At 29.2% G+C, this 17,153-nt stretch overlaps 6 protein-coding genes across 9 annotated transcripts; 2 read left to right on the top strand and 4 right to left on the bottom strand.

The window, feature by feature from the left end:
- The first annotated feature begins 1,329 nt into the window (after positions 1 to 1,329).
- Positions 1,330 to 4,094, top strand: LOC128884576 (heme transporter hrg1-A-like). 2 transcript variants are annotated; one of them, XM_054138049.1, is made up of 4 exons: positions 1,330 to 2,059; positions 2,220 to 2,291; positions 3,438 to 3,611; positions 3,764 to 4,094. In XM_054138049.1, the coding sequence occupies exons 1-4, from the start codon at positions 2,011 to 2,013 to the stop codon at positions 3,913 to 3,915; spliced, it is 447 nt and encodes a 148-aa protein (XP_053994024.1). In that variant the 5' UTR covers positions 1,330 to 2,010; the 3' UTR covers positions 3,916 to 4,094. The 2 variants fall into 2 exon arrangements, with proteins under 2 accessions (XP_053994024.1, XP_053994022.1); XM_054138047.1 differs by lacking the exon at positions 1,330 to 2,059 and having other exon boundaries at positions 2,066 to 2,291.
- Positions 4,095 to 4,227: 133 nt separating this feature from the next.
- Positions 4,228 to 6,251, bottom strand: LOC128884572 (peroxisomal membrane protein 11B). Its single transcript, XM_054138041.1, has 3 exons — positions 6,109 to 6,251; positions 5,055 to 5,170; positions 4,228 to 4,980 (listed from the first exon to the last, which is right to left on the bottom strand). Exons 1-3 carry the CDS (start codon positions 6,162 to 6,164, stop codon positions 4,454 to 4,456), a joined length of 699 nt encoding a protein of 232 aa, XP_053994016.1. The 5' UTR covers positions 6,165 to 6,251; the 3' UTR covers positions 4,228 to 4,453.
- Positions 6,252 to 6,958: 707 nt separating this feature from the next.
- LOC128884575 (ADP-ribosylation factor-like protein 6-interacting protein 1) lies at positions 6,959 to 8,987 on the bottom strand. The gene is made up of 5 exons (XM_054138046.1): positions 8,711 to 8,987; positions 8,395 to 8,528; positions 7,391 to 7,628; positions 7,206 to 7,290; positions 6,959 to 7,097 (listed from the first exon to the last, which is right to left on the bottom strand). The coding sequence occupies exons 1-5, from the start codon at positions 8,735 to 8,737 to the stop codon at positions 6,997 to 6,999; spliced, it is 585 nt and encodes a 194-aa protein (XP_053994021.1). The 5' UTR covers positions 8,738 to 8,987; the 3' UTR covers positions 6,959 to 6,996.
- A 35-nt stretch (positions 8,988 to 9,022) lies between these two features.
- Positions 9,023 to 10,704, top strand: LOC128884573 (ubiquitin-conjugating enzyme E2 S). 2 transcript variants are annotated; one of them, XM_054138042.1, is made up of 5 exons: positions 9,023 to 9,180; positions 9,329 to 9,476; positions 9,904 to 10,094; positions 10,237 to 10,365; positions 10,443 to 10,704. In XM_054138042.1, exons 1-5 carry the CDS (start codon positions 9,163 to 9,165, stop codon positions 10,593 to 10,595), a joined length of 639 nt encoding a protein of 212 aa, XP_053994017.1. In that variant the 5' UTR covers positions 9,023 to 9,162; the 3' UTR covers positions 10,596 to 10,704. The 2 variants fall into 2 exon arrangements, with proteins under 2 accessions (XP_053994017.1, XP_053994018.1); XM_054138043.1 differs by having other exon boundaries at positions 9,094 to 9,230.
- A 1,048-nt stretch (positions 10,705 to 11,752) lies between these two features.
- Positions 11,753 to 14,046, bottom strand: LOC128884571 (THO complex subunit 4). The gene is made up of 5 exons (XM_054138040.1): positions 13,719 to 14,046; positions 13,080 to 13,217; positions 12,718 to 12,865; positions 12,298 to 12,438; positions 11,753 to 12,010 (listed from the first exon to the last, which is right to left on the bottom strand). Exons 1-5 carry the CDS (start codon positions 13,926 to 13,928, stop codon positions 11,898 to 11,900), a joined length of 750 nt encoding a protein of 249 aa, XP_053994015.1. The 5' UTR covers positions 13,929 to 14,046; the 3' UTR covers positions 11,753 to 11,897.
- A 1,041-nt stretch (positions 14,047 to 15,087) lies between these two features.
- On the bottom strand, positions 15,088 to 16,428 carry LOC128884574 (protein seele). Of its 2 annotated transcripts, none has more exons than XM_054138045.1 (5): positions 16,130 to 16,428; positions 15,958 to 16,048; positions 15,741 to 15,849; positions 15,469 to 15,675; positions 15,088 to 15,330 (listed from the first exon to the last, which is right to left on the bottom strand). In XM_054138045.1, the coding sequence occupies exons 2-5, from the start codon at positions 15,963 to 15,965 to the stop codon at positions 15,148 to 15,150; spliced, it is 507 nt and encodes a 168-aa protein (XP_053994020.1). In that variant the 5' UTR covers positions 15,966 to 16,048; positions 16,130 to 16,428; the 3' UTR covers positions 15,088 to 15,147. The 2 variants fall into 2 exon arrangements, with proteins under 2 accessions (XP_053994020.1, XP_053994019.1); XM_054138044.1 differs by having other exon boundaries at positions 15,741 to 15,856; positions 16,130 to 16,427.
- Between the last annotated feature and the right edge of the window lie 725 nt (positions 16,429 to 17,153).

The following is a 17,153-nucleotide window of genomic DNA, read 5'->3' as shown; positions in this document are numbered from 1 at the left end:
CATTTTCCCATACTTTTAAGCAATTATATCTAGAGCTAGTGCGTATTTATATACATTAACTAGAAATTATTTCATACTTTTCACTGCATTTTCCCATACTTTTAAGCAATTATATCTAGAGCTAGTGCGTATTCATATAAATTAACTAGAAATTATTTCATACTTTTCACTGTACCTTTTTTGAAGTCGGTTAAATTTTTTTTCCAAAAAATTCTTTTATTTACATTGTTAGATGGGATTCCCCTAAGAAGGATACTGCGCAGGAGCCAGAGCTAAACACCGAGTTGACTTCAGCGACAGTTGCGGAAAAAGTAGGAAACTCCGGGACAAAGACAGAGAGGGCGATACAATAATTGCAGGAGAGACGAGGACAGGGCGATTAGGCTAGCATGATTTTTTTCCAGGATATTGAAACAAGGAAGCAATATTTTCTAATAATTTTGGTTTTAATATATTCCTTACACTTTGGCGGATGCGACTCCAAGGCGTGATTTTGCAATTTCGGCCTTAAAACTTTATAAACAATAAAAGTACGTTTGCTATCTTCATTTTATTGTTTCAAAGCCTAATCCCCTTGTCCTCGTCTCTCCTGCAATTGTTGTATCGGCCTCTCTGTCCTTGTCCCGGAGTTTCCTACTTTTTCCGCAACTGTCGCTGAAGTCAACTCGAAGTTTGGCTCTGGGTCCTGCGCACTCTTAAAAGGAAAAGTAAATACAAACCGTGGTTTTATAAATTTAAAAGGATTTTGAGCAGAAATGCGATAAGATCGATTTCAAGGATTAGATGTAATCACTACAATTTGAAAGAGTCCCTAGGTAGAAAGAGCATTGTAGATGATAAAAGTTTCGAATGTGGATAAGGTGAGGAAATAATAGAACATGTAATATTCGAATGTTACTTATACAATGTACAAAGACTGAACCTGTATGGAAAAATAGGAAAAGAAATTGAAGAAAATAACTCAAATATCTATTATAGTTTGCTAGTATTAGACAAACTTAAGATATATATAAAGCAATCGTATTCTTCTTAGAGGAACCTCATCTAACAATGTAAACAAAAAAGAACCAAAAACACTTTTGTGTAGATTAACGAATAAGAAAAGATAGGACAAAGTTGCCCGGTAAAGTTATAAATTTAAAATAGGAAATAGTTTAATCTAAAGCAATTAGAGGTCGTTGGCTTACAATGGTAGAGTATTAGAAATGGAAACAGTTACGTTAAGTTATGTAATATAGCGGTAGGAAGTAGTAATTGTAAGAAATTATAGATTAAATATTATGTTTTATTAATATATGAATCAGTGTGTAACAAAAATATTTTGTATTCTCAGGAAAAGTGTAAACTGTCCGACAGGACAACACTACATAAAGAAATACAATATAATAACCCCGTGGCGGCGCTCTCTATCCTTCTCAAGTGAGAAGCTCTCACACAGTATATCTTTCTCTTTCGCACAATTTCAAGCGTAGTATAATTTTAACTCTTATAATTTTAAATAATGCTTATCATAACGTATTTTAGAAATTGTAATTTTTAAATGTTAAATTTAAATTATAATATTATTTCTTTATAACTTGTTTTAGTTCAAACAATATTAAAAAAACGCAGATGTCAAGAGTAAAGTTATTTATTTATAATTATTGTTTAGAAAATAAAATAGTTTTGAATGATCTAGAAATATTATCTTGTGACGTCACATGAGGGCATCTTTTCCCGTTATCTCTTACAATGGTATGCTCCTAAAGATGGCGTTCGAGGTTCAATATATGTATATGGTCGAAGCATAAAACAATAACTTTTTATCGTTAGGTTTTTATTAATTTTATTGAAAAATGTAAAGCCGGTTTTACTTGTTACCAAGTCACATTTTCCACTTGTTACAAAGTAAACTTACTGCTTATACTGTATTGTTACAGTTTCGAATTTGTAAAAAAATTGACCGTATATCTTGAACGGATTTCAAATAATTACGGGTGATGGTTTTACATATTTCAGATAACTCTGACAATGAGTTACCACAAAGAATTACTTTTAATTATCAGTTTCTTTCCGCGATGTAAGTATGCCTCTTAGTATGCCTCCGTACCGTTCAGAAACCGACTTTCCTTGTGACGCGGTACAGTCGACTTGTGAGTCGCGTAGTGAAGACATAAATTCAAAAATGTCGCGGACCAATATTATACATCTAATAATAAGTGGTATCGGTGTAATTGTAGGTGTATCAGCGTGTATCGTCTTTTTTATTGCGTACAAAAATCATGACGTTGGATTTTGGTCGATCTTATCAGGTTAGCATTTCTCATTCAATGATAATATTTTTGTTTACCGATTACGATAATCTTGTAACATTTACTGATAATACGAACATCGTAGTATTAACTACGAGACGTTTGAACTTATACCATATGTAAGATAACTAATTTGAAAAACGTTTGTCATGTGTCTACTGGTTTGTACGAAATAAACGTAATACGATTATCGTATGTTACGTTAATTATACTATTACATCTTTCTTGATCTTTCTATAGGACATCAGTCGTAGATGTTTTTGTTTAGTACTTGTAACTGTACCAATTGACATTAAACAATTAAAAGAAATAATGTTATTTGACCTTTATGAATCAATTAAATTAGCTGGAAATATTAATTTAAATTCGTTTATTTAGAAGCAGATCTAAGCAATCTTTTGTCTTAAAATTCTAAAAGTCTAATACTCTGGGTAATCTAGAGACTATATGTATTGTTGCACATGGACGACATAATAAAATTTGTTTAGAACATAAACAAAATACAGTTACAGAATCTTTTACAATCTAACTTTTCTGTATATTAGACATGAACAAAATTTTAAATGTTATTTAATCTTGCTTGGTTTTACCATTTTTCTACAATATTCATTTTATCTTCTTGTCGACTGATCTGGGATATATTAATTTTGAAAACTTTTGCAAGTTTTAAATCTATTAATTAAAAAAAAGTAAAGACATCTCAAATGGATATATAATTTTTATTAAATATAACTTTATTCTTTTTAAGAAATAAGGAAAAATGTTATTCATTTATGGTCAGATGGACAGAAGAAAACTAAATGACGCTTAAACTCTTGTCTTTAATATAATACACAAAAGAGTTACATCGTAAATGATTGCATTGTATCGTTATCTTTTCTTCTAAGAAACTGTCATTATGTAGACCATTCCATTTAACAGCGTAACAAGTCTTTATGGTATTCAACTAAAGAAAAACGCCAAAGAATGTGCTAAAACACTGTTTTGGCCCATTCTTTGGCTCTTATATATATGTATATTTATGCTAAACAGTATAAAAAGTTGAAAATATTTTGTTTTTCCTAGTAACAAAAATACAATAATTTAAATATTATTGAAAACCTAGCAAGGTTTTACATAAAACACTTTCTTTTATATGTGATTCAGGTATTTTAGCTGCAGTTTGTTTTCATTTACATTGGATCAAAGGAAATGCAAGTTTAGAAAGATGGCACACTAAAGTTACACTAAGGAATCTAAATGTTGTCGGATTTGTAAGTGCTGTTGCTAGTATCACTGCAATGATTTGGTACCTATTTCTCACATTTTACTACAAAATTCGTAAGTATACCAGTTTACCTTCTTTAATTGAAAAAATATTTTATTTTTAACATAGCTTTACTATAAGCTTCGTTGAAAAACACAAGAAAATCAAGAAAAATATTACAGCATATTCCATTTTTTTATATTAATATCATATTTTAATGTTTTAGCCCTTAATCCAATTGCCAAAAGTACAGCGATATCAGCAGTTTGGTCAATGATTTGTGGTAAATGGGCCATTATTTTAGTGTATTATTCTCACAAGTACGAACTGATAATCGAAGAGGGATCTGTACCCATATTAACAGAAAATAATGCTTAGAATTTTTCACACCGATAGATGCGATAAATTTTTATACGATTAGATATGTTTAATATTATACAATAAACTTATACTTTGTTGATAATTAAATATATTTTCATAGAAATATATGACTTGAAACTAAATAAGTGTAAACAAATTCTTTTATCTTTTACCTAAATTTCAAAATATTAAAAAAATATTCGATATCAAAAGTCATAAAAATACAATAAAATAACACTCTGATTTTAGATATTAAACATTTTATATTATCTTAAACACGTTAGAAATTTCTCGAAAAATTTACCAAAAAATAGATCATAATGCAAATACTTGAATATCACAGTACTATTGTTGTATTATACATTAAAATATACATAATATATATGTTAAAAATGCATGAGACACCATAAAGCTCATATAAAAATACTAACTAATAATATATACATATATTAGTCATATAATGTTTTACTTTTGATTAAAAAGATTGATAATGTATGTGTATGTGTATATATATACACACACCACATACATAAAAAATATCGTATACACAGAGGTTTTAAGATGGTGTTAACTTATACAGTGGATGAATTAACGTATAAAGACCTACAATTGAAGAAATAACACCAAATATACCTATGGTTCCAGGAGAAAATTTGGTGAAACCTAATGCTGTCATTGGAATAAATAAATCACATCCATTTTTAATCGTATCAATTACTATTTCTTTGTGATTTCTTAAATGAAATAGCATTTCACATTGCTTCCATGTATTAGATGAGAATTTTGGTGTTTTCAATGACATATATTTTCCTTCATGTTCCAAAATTCTAATAATTTCATAAATATCTCTCGTAAGATTCATAATAATATTCATTAACCAACATTTATTAGCTACTCTGCTCCACTTTTCTATGTTAATTCGTAACAATCCCACACGACCGATCCAAATTATATGGTCTGCTAGCAGAAATAGAGCGTTAGCAATTTTCGATAATGTCAGAGTAACTCTTATGCCTACATCTGGATATTTCATTAGTTTTAAGGCAGAGTATAAACTGTCCAAACACCTTCCAAGACGAAGTACTAAAATAAAATGAATATAAAACGTTAATAATAATACTATTTGCTCTAAAATCTTCCATTCAATGAGAAAGTACATTTTCTAAATGAGCTAAAAGTATATTCCAAACTTCGTAAAATTTCTGCAGAATGTTGTGTAGTACGAGTATTCTGAGCATAATACCAATATGCTCTACTTCCATATTGCAGCAATCTGTAAAATATTGTTATTAAACAATTAAACTTTTACATCTGTGGAATTTAGTAATTATTTAATCAATTATATAAATTATAAACAAAAATACTAAACTATAATGAATTATTAAAACAAAAATGTTCTGCTTATATGTATATTTATATTAAAAATCATTTTCTGACTATTAACCCCTTGACACCATATCCATGTTGTAGGAACCCTATGTTTTTCTCTTATGTGTAACTGACTGCTTCTAGTATCTCTGTGCTTTTATGAAGAATGATATCATAATATAGACTGATTATATATTTTAAGATATGTATTATATCATATTATATTCATAATTACAAAGAAATAGTTAGATAATTTTTCTGTCTGAAGTTCTTGCCAATCTTAACCATGACTACAAGAAGTAATTATAAACCTTCAGGTTTCAATTTAGAGTTCATCTGATAGAAATATTCACATTCAATTAATTAACTCCAGAAATCACATTCATCAATAAATAGCATCTCTTACAAAGACAATTTCTCAATTAACCAAAAGACATTTTAAATAGGAAAAATAAAATACTGAAACGCTTTATATAACATACATCAATAAAAAAAAAGATATACATGTTGAATTGCATAACCTTTTGAAGTCAGTTAAAAAAAGATTATGTATAAATGAATATTTTAACATCTATCGCATAGATCATCATTTCTAAAATAAATTATTTATCTCTCTCTATAAAGAAAAATTTCCATTTAACAGCCTTGGTTATCAAGGGACTAAAGTACAATATTATGAAAAGAATACTGCATTATCATTATTTTTTTACTACTATATAAAGTAGCGAATAACAGATTTCTAACACATAAAAACTTAACTATAGTTAGTGAACACAAATAAAAGAAAGAATTAATCACTTACTATATGCAACAATATTAAAAAAATCATTTTACATTACATACCTGATAATTTTGTCTCTGCCTACTGTCTGTTCGTTTAACTTTACCATTATATCCATGACTCTTCTGTGTAATGTATTTTGTTACGGAAACAGAATAATTCTAATAAATTATAAAGTAAATATGATTCGACTTAAAGTTTCTATTGACGTAGAGATTGTTTATAACCATACACATGTAATTCACTTAAATAATAATTAAACTGCAATAAAGTAACATAAACCAATTGAATCAATGCGCACAAAGTCGGTCTACTTATAACTATCAGTAAGTTTGTAATCGTAATTATTTATATCACATTCAAATGTTTCTCATTATTATACTTGAAGTTTATTTCGAATGAAACTGGTTTAGTCCAGGGGTCCAGGTACAAATATGAAAAACTTAGAATCATGACATTTCGCGTGACAGCGCCGCCATGTTTCAATTTGTAGACCCGCGGTTTTTAAACGTTTCAGTAATTTAACAACAAATTGTTTTGAATATGCTTACTATTACATAACATACGATGTAATACACAATATGTATAATACAAATATAATAATTTATAATAAAAACAATTTCGAACAATCAAAATATAACATGTAGTACATTTTTTTAACTTAAATAAACACTGATAAAATATGAAGTAGCTTTATTAAAATCGATGAATGAAGAAACAATATGCACATATATTTATGGTATAAAAGTTCATTGAAAGCAATTCATGATATTAGACATCACATTAAATGATGAAACTAAGAAAAAGCATAATCTATTATGACAATTATACTTTTGAAACACAGAAACCCTATATTTATCTAGTTTTAAATTAGTAAGTTAGAAATTAATTTATCTTGGGTAAAAATTCTTACAGAGAATAGAGATAAAGGGATACATACAAAACGGTGATTATGATTTTTTAGCATGAGATACATAGTCATGCACAAACGCGATGGCTGACATTGCGCGTCCTTTATGTCTGAGTCCTGGCGTAAGTAAAATAACGTTCACTGTAACATCCCCATAGAACAAAATTTGGTTTAACATATGTCTGCTATTGAATAAAATATTATATAAACAAATATTAAATCTTCTGAAATATACTTCAGAATTATTACCTGCAATATAAAATAGAAGTAAATTGTTGATTGTACTTCCAATCCATATACAAATTATGAGACAAGTTATTATTCCTGCATAATACTGGAACATAAAAAGAATATAATTTAAAGGGATCTTCTCGCTTAAATATTCTACATAATGTATCATTATAGATGTGCTAACTATAAATTTATCAGCTTACAATGTTAGGACGATCGTTTCGCATTTGCAACATTGATCTCCATAGATTTTGTAACTGTAAAATTGTTACAGACAAATTTTGACAAATTTCATTTAATTTTTTTTCTTTCTGGCCTGTCCAACTATTAACAGCACACAAAAAAGATGCCAAAGGTGTTACAAGATAATCAATCAAGGCCAATACAAGAAGTGATACAGATATTATTGTAAGCAGAGCAGGTTCCAATACCCATATCAAACTGCAAAAAAAAGAATTTTACAAGCATGGCAAAGTATTTAAAAACAATTAATCAATAAGTGATAGAATACATTGTACAAATACATTATACAATACAGAAACAATGTAGACTTGTTAGACCTAATAATTTCTTTTTTTAAAATGGTTTATGAAAGGTAAATACTATTATTATAAAAATATATTTGTTATATTATTCTCCTTCTACTATTTCTTTACGATGTATCATCGCCACTACAAATTAATAGATAATGCTATTACAGCTATGAAGTATTAGATACTGTAAGAATATCAAACTATTGAGGCAAAAATCCCACTCTTTTATTTACTCTAATAATTGTCCCTACATCCTTAACGGATAATTAAAAAATATAACGTTTCAAATGAAATAATTAAAACTGATTAAAATGATTCACGTATTTTTTAAGAAAAAAAAAATGACCTCCCATGTATCTATGTTTTCTTAAAATTGGAAAAAAAACAAAGAAGGAACACTTGAGGGGTTGAATAAGAAGCTTTGTTATTTTTATAGTACATATGCCTCTAACAAAATGTCATTTCAAACCGAGCATTATTATGAAATTTTTAATAATGGCTTTGTAAATTATATCGCTAAGAATTCCTGAAAAGAACAAAAAAGTTACAAAGCAAAATGTTTCAAATGTAAATAAAAGATATTTCCATTAAAAATTGACTTCATGAACATAAAAATATAAAATTTAATTTTCAAAAACAAAACACATCCATCTATATTCAATGTTTTCACTCACAAGAATATTGTACTTGTAATTCCAAGTATAAGACCAGGATCCCAAGATCGTTCCCATAATAGAATGGAGTTCAATGGAAGTATTACTTCACGCCAACATTCCATTTTACGCTTTAATTGCTTCATATACTTTTCCTGTAAAAAAAGGATACATTGTTAGAGAAGAAAAATGAGTGTCACTGTCATTGATTTTTCTGCCACAGTAAGTCTAAATGATTAGTGCACAGGAAACTGTCTAGCCGAATATTAAATGAAACACGGTTAAATATCCTCCATACACGTACAAATAAATACAAGAAACATGAATAAAATCTTACCCGCTCTGTTCCCGCACTATCGGTCATTCTGTTTAATACGTAACAGAGTATTTAAATTTATTTTGATTGAAGGTACAGTATACAGCGACACAAATCCGTGATCAAGTGAGAGTTAGAGTCAAACGCAATTTTTATTTGTTCGCAATATTCAGCTTTATATTCTTTTAGATTTAATCATTTCACGTTCTATATTTGATTAACGTTACGTCCCCTTCGGACAAAAGTCAGAGACGCCGGATACTTTTTGCTTGAAAACACACGAAACGACGAAGATCGACTTCTAGCTTCGAGATTATTGTAACTCGCACGCGATTGGCTGTCAGTTCAAAATGTTGGTTATTGCAGGCGATGCTGTACTGATGTTTGTGACGTTAAAGATTTTCTAACAGTATACTCGAAACAATTCGCGTTTTGAGCCCGTTAGTTGATATTTTGTTCAAAATTTATTAAATATGGCTGCTGTGAGTTCTGTGAGTACTCGATGATACATATTATTTCGTAACTTCGAACTTTAACATCGGTACTTCATGTTTATATTTTCTGGTTAAGGAGACTTATTTCTCTCAACATGTATTGCTTTCAGTATATCGAACTGCATACTATAATTTACGTTTTCAGATATCAAATGTCGAAAATTTATCTCCACAAATAATTCGACGTGTAGCTAAGGAAATGAGCGAATTAGCAGCACAACCACCCGAAGGTATTCGTGTTATTTTGAACGAAGAAGACGTTACTGATATTCAGGCTACTATAGAAGGACCCTGTAAGATTAAAATTCACATAATTTATTATCCTCGCAAAATATAAATCAAATAATGCTTACTATTTAAAGAGTTTTACAATTATTGAATCATAACCTATTTACATGTCAATTATACCTGTATTTACATGCATATACGTGTAGGTTTGTTTTTATTATCAACAAATCGTTACTTAAAAATCGAATTTTAAAAAACTGTCTATATCTAAACAATTGAATTTGCAAAATATATACAATTTTTGTTGTTGTATAACTTATCTTTAAATGTCTTTTATATTAATTTATAATCCATTATTACTAAAAATATGCATTTAATACTTATTAGTATATAAGTTTGACCATGATAATTTGTTTCTTTGAATTCCATTTGACTTTTACTAAAAAACTATAATATTTATAAGTTAAAAACATTGCCTTTTTCTAATACCAGCGGGAACGCCGTATGCTGGCGGTTTCTTCAGAGTAAAATTAGCTCTCGGTAAAGACTTTCCTCAAGGACCACCAAAGGCATTTTTTCTTACAAAAATTTTTCATCCAAACGTTGCGAAAAATGGAGAAATATGTGTCAATACTTTAAAGAAGGATTGGAAATCAGATCTCGGAATAAAACATATATTACTAGTAAGCTATGAATAACTAATGAATAGATGCAAATGTACTTAATTATTAAGTAACATAATACATGTAAATATTTAGTATTAATACTTTAATCTGAGAAACATTAAAAAAGATGTTATTAATATTTACAAATTTTTATTTTCAGACTGTAAAATGTCTATTAATAGTGCCAAATGCAGAATCTGCTTTAAACGAAGAAGCTGGTAAATTACTTCTACAAAGGTATGATGATTATTCGGAGCGAGCGAAAATGATGACAGAAATACATGCACAGGTAAGATAGTACTAAGAGATGTACTAGTTTCCACACATAGCCAGTGATAATTAATGTATGATGAACTTATGCTTCAGGGAGGTGGAAAAGGCAGCAAAGCAGGTCTGGAAAGTTGTGCTTCCACTGAAGTTGGAGGACCTCTCCCAAAAAAGCATGCAGGAGATAAAAAACTATCAGCGGAAAAGAAAAAAATGTTAAAAGACAAGAAGAGGACACTAAAAAGATTATAAAAAAAATAACGTCATTTATCTATCTTTTATAATTTAAAACACTGGTGTGGTAATGTTGCCTCTATTGTACACAATTATTGCATAGTAAAAATTTATTATCTAAACTCGACTGATCTTATTATTAAGTATTTAGAAAATTAATAATTCCAGAAGCATTGAAAAATGACTTCCTAAGATACAAGCAAGTACAACTCTGTAGTGATCTACTTTACAATCAGGAGTGGAAAGTAATTTAGCCCACTCTGTGGTATCTATTAGCAAATATTTTTACAAATGTACAAAATGATACCTCGTGTGATTATTTAAATAAAGAATGTTCTTCAAGTAAAAGTCTTTTATTCTGCATATTAATAATTACCAATTTACCATGACCTTTTAATATAAATTATACTTTTTATAGATTACATTTAAATAAAAAATTCTAAATTAAAATTAAGCTGTTTAAGAAAAACTATATTTTCTGAGAAGTGGAAATATGAATCTTCGATTAGGTGGGAAATAAAAATTATCTCATTCTCAAGAATATTGTTATTTATTGTGTAATGACTCGTCAGTTTCTTTGCTTCAGCCTTGTACCACTGCATTGCCATTCATACGCTGCATGAATAAAAGCGTATACATTGTCTTACAAGCCCATTACTGCACAGTAAAATATTTCATTAGTAGTTGACTAGATAACAGTATGTCACAGCCTTATTCCACTATGAGCTATCAACTACGGATAGTAGCAGTTTTTATTACTCATAGTAAAAAAACAATTCAGTAAACATAATTTACAAATGTATGATACTAATACATATAGTAATTGACACATAGTATATAATAGGATGTTCTACAAGGTGTAAAACTAAGTTTAAAAATGGATATTTTAAAACTTTTAATAATTCATGATCAAAAATTAATTAGATTGAGGGCTAGAAGCACATTCTGTACTTTGATAAACAACAACTTTTAAAGATGAATTTTACTGTATTTTTCATCTGATAATCACACACGCACGATAGTACATACAAATCCATACAGTCTTTACATTATAACTTTTTATTTTTTGTTGCGATATCATAAAAAAATGTATGAACTCCTATAAATCATCTTTCTTAAGAATCTGTAAAATTTGTATGTCAATTTCAGAGAAAACATCAAAAAATAAAAAAAGACTCGTTTAAAAGAAATTTCTTATAACATTTTGCTAATGATACAGTTATACTTATTTTATATATTCTCATGAAAATTAGGGAAACACATTTTATTGTGTTAAGTCAGATCAGAACAAAATCTTAAGTGTGAAGGTTTGTGACGTTGTTACTTTACTTCTTTCACATAAGCTTCCAATTCTGCATCTAATTCTTCAGCAGTGGGAGTTTTGGTTGGTTGCCGACTTCCTCCTCTACCACCACGTCGACCATTTCCACGCCCTTTAAATAAAGAAATGAGAAAATGTTATCATACTTATTTCTGGATAACTTATTCCCACTTTAAGATAAGTAAAGAGATTATACATAATTTAAGGGATGACAAAAATCGATACTTTACAAATCATATTTTCTAAAAGTATGCAATTTTAAGAATACTTTTCTAAAATTTTGTATGCATATCTTTTAAATAACGAGAATTAGAAAATATTAAAATTCAGAGTTCTTGAACACTTGTGATATGTTTTTGAGATTTCAGGAATTTCATAAACCAAAATACATTAACATACCTCTGATAGATCCTGTTCCACGGTTACCCCTAAAACGAGACTGAGGTCTCTGTGTATAATTACTGCCAGTAAGTCTCGGACCTCCACGGATAGACGTGACGGGTATTTCGGAGGTAGCAACTTGTATGTTCATTTCACGACCTGCCGATGTATATCACACATTGGAATAATAAACATGAATAGTTGTGCAAATCAAAATTCACAATAACTTCTTTGAAATTTGTTTCTCTTTAATTTCATCCCATCCCATGTTGGAGTGTTTACAGAATAAAAGAGAATATTTAAACTGTAGGTTGTTAGGTATAAATTGGAGACCACATTAATTATCGTTATTGAAACCCTAAATATAGATGGAATTTTATAATTAAAAAGAGACATTCAAAGAAAAATTGAAGTGTAAACATAAATTTAACTACACACCATCTAATGGTACACCATTATACTGTTTCATTGCTTTAATAGCATCTGCTCTTCTTTCAAATATAACATCTGCAGATCCTAAAGAACGACCTGATCTATCGTAATGTACTGCTGCCGATTTTAAGGGACCAAACTCGCTAAATAATTCCTGAAAGCATATAAATACAAATACAGTTATTGTAAACTTAAATTATGTTTACTTAATGGTTCTTTCTTAATGTTCAACAATAATAATTAAACAACTATGACAAAGTATTATGACAAACCATAATGTTTTTAGCTTGAATCTTTTATTAATTTGTTTTAATTTCAATTAATATTATATATATTTAAGACATACAAAAATTTTCAAAAATAAGTACCTGAATGTCCGAATCTGATACTCCAAAGTCCAGATTAGATACAAGAAGCTTGGTTGTTCCTGTGCTACCTATTGCACTTCTACCAACTTTCTTTACTCCATCGAACATATCATGTTTCCACGCACTGTTTACATCACCCTATTAATGAAAGTTACATTTATTTACTATTCTTTACCATCTTTGAGACTGAATAATATTTCAATAAAAACAATTAATTTACATAATCAAAATATTTAAATTGCAATAATATATAAAGCATTTTAAGTTACTCTTCTTGTCACAAACTTTAACAAATTTCAAATATCTACGTTAGTTGGCAATCGAGTAAACGTATAAAAAACAATATATACAATTGTCCATAGAATTAATGACCTAACACGAGTCATGAAAATCGCGATTGGGATAATTTGCCGAAACCTTAGAAAATAAATAAGGCATTCATTTTTGCAACTGTGTGAAAAATCATTTTCCTTCGTAGAACGATGATTAACGTATCCTTGGAATAAAATATTTTATATAGACCAGCGTCTAGGGCGGAAGTAGTGCGGTAGGTCGTAATATACAAAACACGTGACAAAGTGTGTACAATATTAATTGTAAAAATTATGTCACAATAAAAACAAATCGAACAATCCTTACCCTTGTGTACGGTAAAGAACTTCGTGTAATGCCACCACGACTGCGTCCCCGCATGACGCCACCACCAACTCTTTGAGGTCTGCGTGTTCCTCTGCGAGGTGAATTACCGACACCTCTTCCGCGTCTACCACTGCCACCACGTGGTCTGGTCCCTTTATTTTGCTTGATGATGTCGTCGAGACTCATTTCTATTTTATCAACCATCTTCATTTGTGCTGACTTACGTATAACGACACTACCACGCGAAAATCAGTAAAACCAACCTCTTTCGTCTTCGTAATGATGGCGGCGAACGAAGACGAAACAAGCGCGCACAGGAATCTGGGTAGAAAGACCGTTGGTCATGGAAGCAATTCTCAGACATCCCAACTGTAGATTATAGACGGACATAGGAATATATTCCGTTTACAGCAACTCTTCCAAAACTTATCACCAGATGGCTATGGATAACATTCAAGTCTCGCAAGTTTTTTTATTGACATCTAGTGATATACAGTTCATATTTTTTTGTGCATGCACCGCCGAAGATAACAACGTGTATAGTTCAATTTTATTATAGTCAAAGATTTTATCAAATTTTACTATAGAGGTCAAAATCGAACAGGCCTCTAACCTGAAAGAAATTTTTAACTTCAAGACTTTGAACCGGTTTCAAATCGCTTTGTACCATGATTGATGAACAATATTATTTCACAAATCACTTGTCATTCTCAAAATGTTTTTTCTCTTTTATCGAACTAAAAAAAGCGTCAACAATTTTATCAGTCTCATTTTATCTCATTCAGATATGATAATCGTGTTTTTGTTTATTCATATTTCTCATTCTGCTGTTGTTATTCCATGTAAACTTGGTCCGAAATTTGCATGTGCTTGATTCTTTTTCTTATTTATATACTAATAATATTATATTATTTTACAAATGTAACGTTCAACTCATACATATGCAGAATGTAAAGAATTTATTCTTTATTAATTAATTTTTTAAATATATTTTCGAAAACTTAACAAAAAAATTGTGTAAAATAGTTTAATAAAGAGTCTGTAGAATATGCACTTTCACTCGATCAGAATACGGTACTGATACCATTTTCGACGCGTATGAAATACTCAAACCTAATGTAAAAACTTTGCACATAAAAGTAAAAATTATTAAATCTAAGCCAATTATTCTTCTTCTTTAACTACTTCATGCATCTTGCTGACTCTTTCAATTAAAATTAAATAACTTCAAAACAAAATTTAAATTTCTAATATAAAATTAAACTTATAATTTAATCTACCTATATTTATTTTAAATATTACTTTACATTTTATACTTCTGTACTTTATACCTCGTTAAAACACATTACATTTAAATAAAATTATATCATTTCTTTTCTGATTATCAAAAATATATTTAAAAAAATATATAATGTTTTCCTATATGGTATTATAATTCATGGTGTTCTTCGTTTATGTCATTTTTCTCAACATCCTCATCATCTTCATAAGCAAAATCTGCAGGATTGCATGCCTTTGTAATATTTGTGCACAACTGATGTTTAATATTACTTTCTTTGTGAGAAAATAATGAAATAATGTTATCTTCATACTCTTCTACTAGTCCCTCACACTGAAATATATCAGATAAATGAATATTTTTTTTAAATTGTATAGTATATATCATTTCATATAATTTTTTGTAAACATTGAAAATAATTTGCCATACTTATTAAAATAATAAAACATATAAATATCTAGAAGTACTTACATAAAACCGTAAACTTTTATTCATATCACCATCTTGAATAATATCAACTTTTGACATTTCAGGATTCATACTACCAGATGCACTTATAAGACTTAGGATTGTTAACTGACCATTTGATTTATATGTTGCTCTTACATAGTCTGACATTTTATCACAAATATTGTCCAGTACGTCAGATATATGTACTTCAGATTGAGCAAGGGGAACCTTTAAATAAAATAGTTTATTTAAAATCATATTTTCAATATAAAAATACCATCATTCATAATTACCTTTTTTTGTACAATATTCCCCTTTGCATCTAATCTATAGTTACCTACATCAATTTTCTTTGAAGGATCAATTTTTGCCAGTTCTTCTTCAATTTCTTTTACAGTTGATCTACAAACTATACGTTATTAATATTAATTTTTATAACAATAATCTGAATGTAAGATAAGTATCTCTATTAATAATTTCTTATATTTATATAAAAATTGTTTTACATACCCAAACATTTTAAATATTTATTATCAATTTCTACAGCTTTAACGAAAGTATTTAGAAATAGAATAGAAAATACTATTATTAAACTCTTCATCTGTAATAAAAATATATTAATTAATTATATTGAAAGTGACGTATAAATAGAGGAAGATACAAGATTTTTAACTGCACTTACAATGTACTTAATCAGAAAAATTAATAATATGAATTTGATTTATAAACGAACGTAGTTTAGTCAAAAGTCTACCTCTTCTTATAGGTAGACACGTGTGTAGTGCCAATTTATTATGTGACATATATATACAACACACGATTTCATACGCGTATAAACACGAATAAGCATTCATTACGTGTAACCAGTATCTACCAATATTGGAATATTGCATCCTGGCAACTTCACGCTGAGGGAACAGCGCCACATAGTGGATTAAACTTTAAAGTTAAAATTGCAAGCAAATTTTTAAATTGTAAGCGTAGCAAAGTGGTGCCATGAAATAAAAGTAAATGTTTGTCGAATCATGAAGACTGTATGAGATCCAACTCCCTACGAAAGTTACTAGAAAACTGTTATCAAAATCCCGAGGTAATATATATTGTTGCGGAACGCGTCGTGCGCTGATAGGGAATTTGCTGACGTGGGTAAGGTGCCCGTGGAGCGCTGAACCGCTCTCCCCGGAGAGGCGCGTAAAATAAAATTCGAAATACTTTTAGAAAAAAAGTAAAGACGTGGAATGCAGAAAATTCTAATATAGATTGACATTGAGAAGGTCTCTTTTTCAAACGGCGGTTACAATTATAGGAAAGTCGCAAGCGATGTAAATATTGTTATTAATTTCCGGGACAAGAAGAGAGAGGGCGATACAACAATTGCAGGAGAGACGAGGACAGGGCGATTAGGCTAGCATGACTTTTTTCGAAGATATTGAAGCAAAGAAGCAATATTTTCTAATAATTCTGGTTTTAATATATTCGTTACACTTTGGCGGGTGCGACTCCAAGGCCTGATTTTGCAATTTCGGCCTTAAAACTTTATAAACAATAAAATGAAAATAGCAAACATACTTCTATTGTTTATAAAGTTTTAAGGCCGAAATTGCAAAATCAGGCCTTGGAGTCGCATCCGCCAAAGTGTAACGAATATATTAAAACCAGAATTATTAGAAAATATTGCTTCTTTGCTTCAATATCTCCGAAAAAAA

Source organism: Hylaeus volcanicus, chromosome 1 (genome assembly GCF_026283585.1).
Source record: "Hylaeus volcanicus isolate JK05 chromosome 1, UHH_iyHylVolc1.0_haploid, whole genome shotgun sequence".
Classification (NCBI taxonomy): domain Eukaryota; kingdom Metazoa; phylum Arthropoda; class Insecta; order Hymenoptera; family Colletidae; genus Hylaeus; species Hylaeus volcanicus.
Note: the sequence above shows the minus strand (reverse complement) of the source record. Positions and strands in the feature narration are given on the sequence as shown.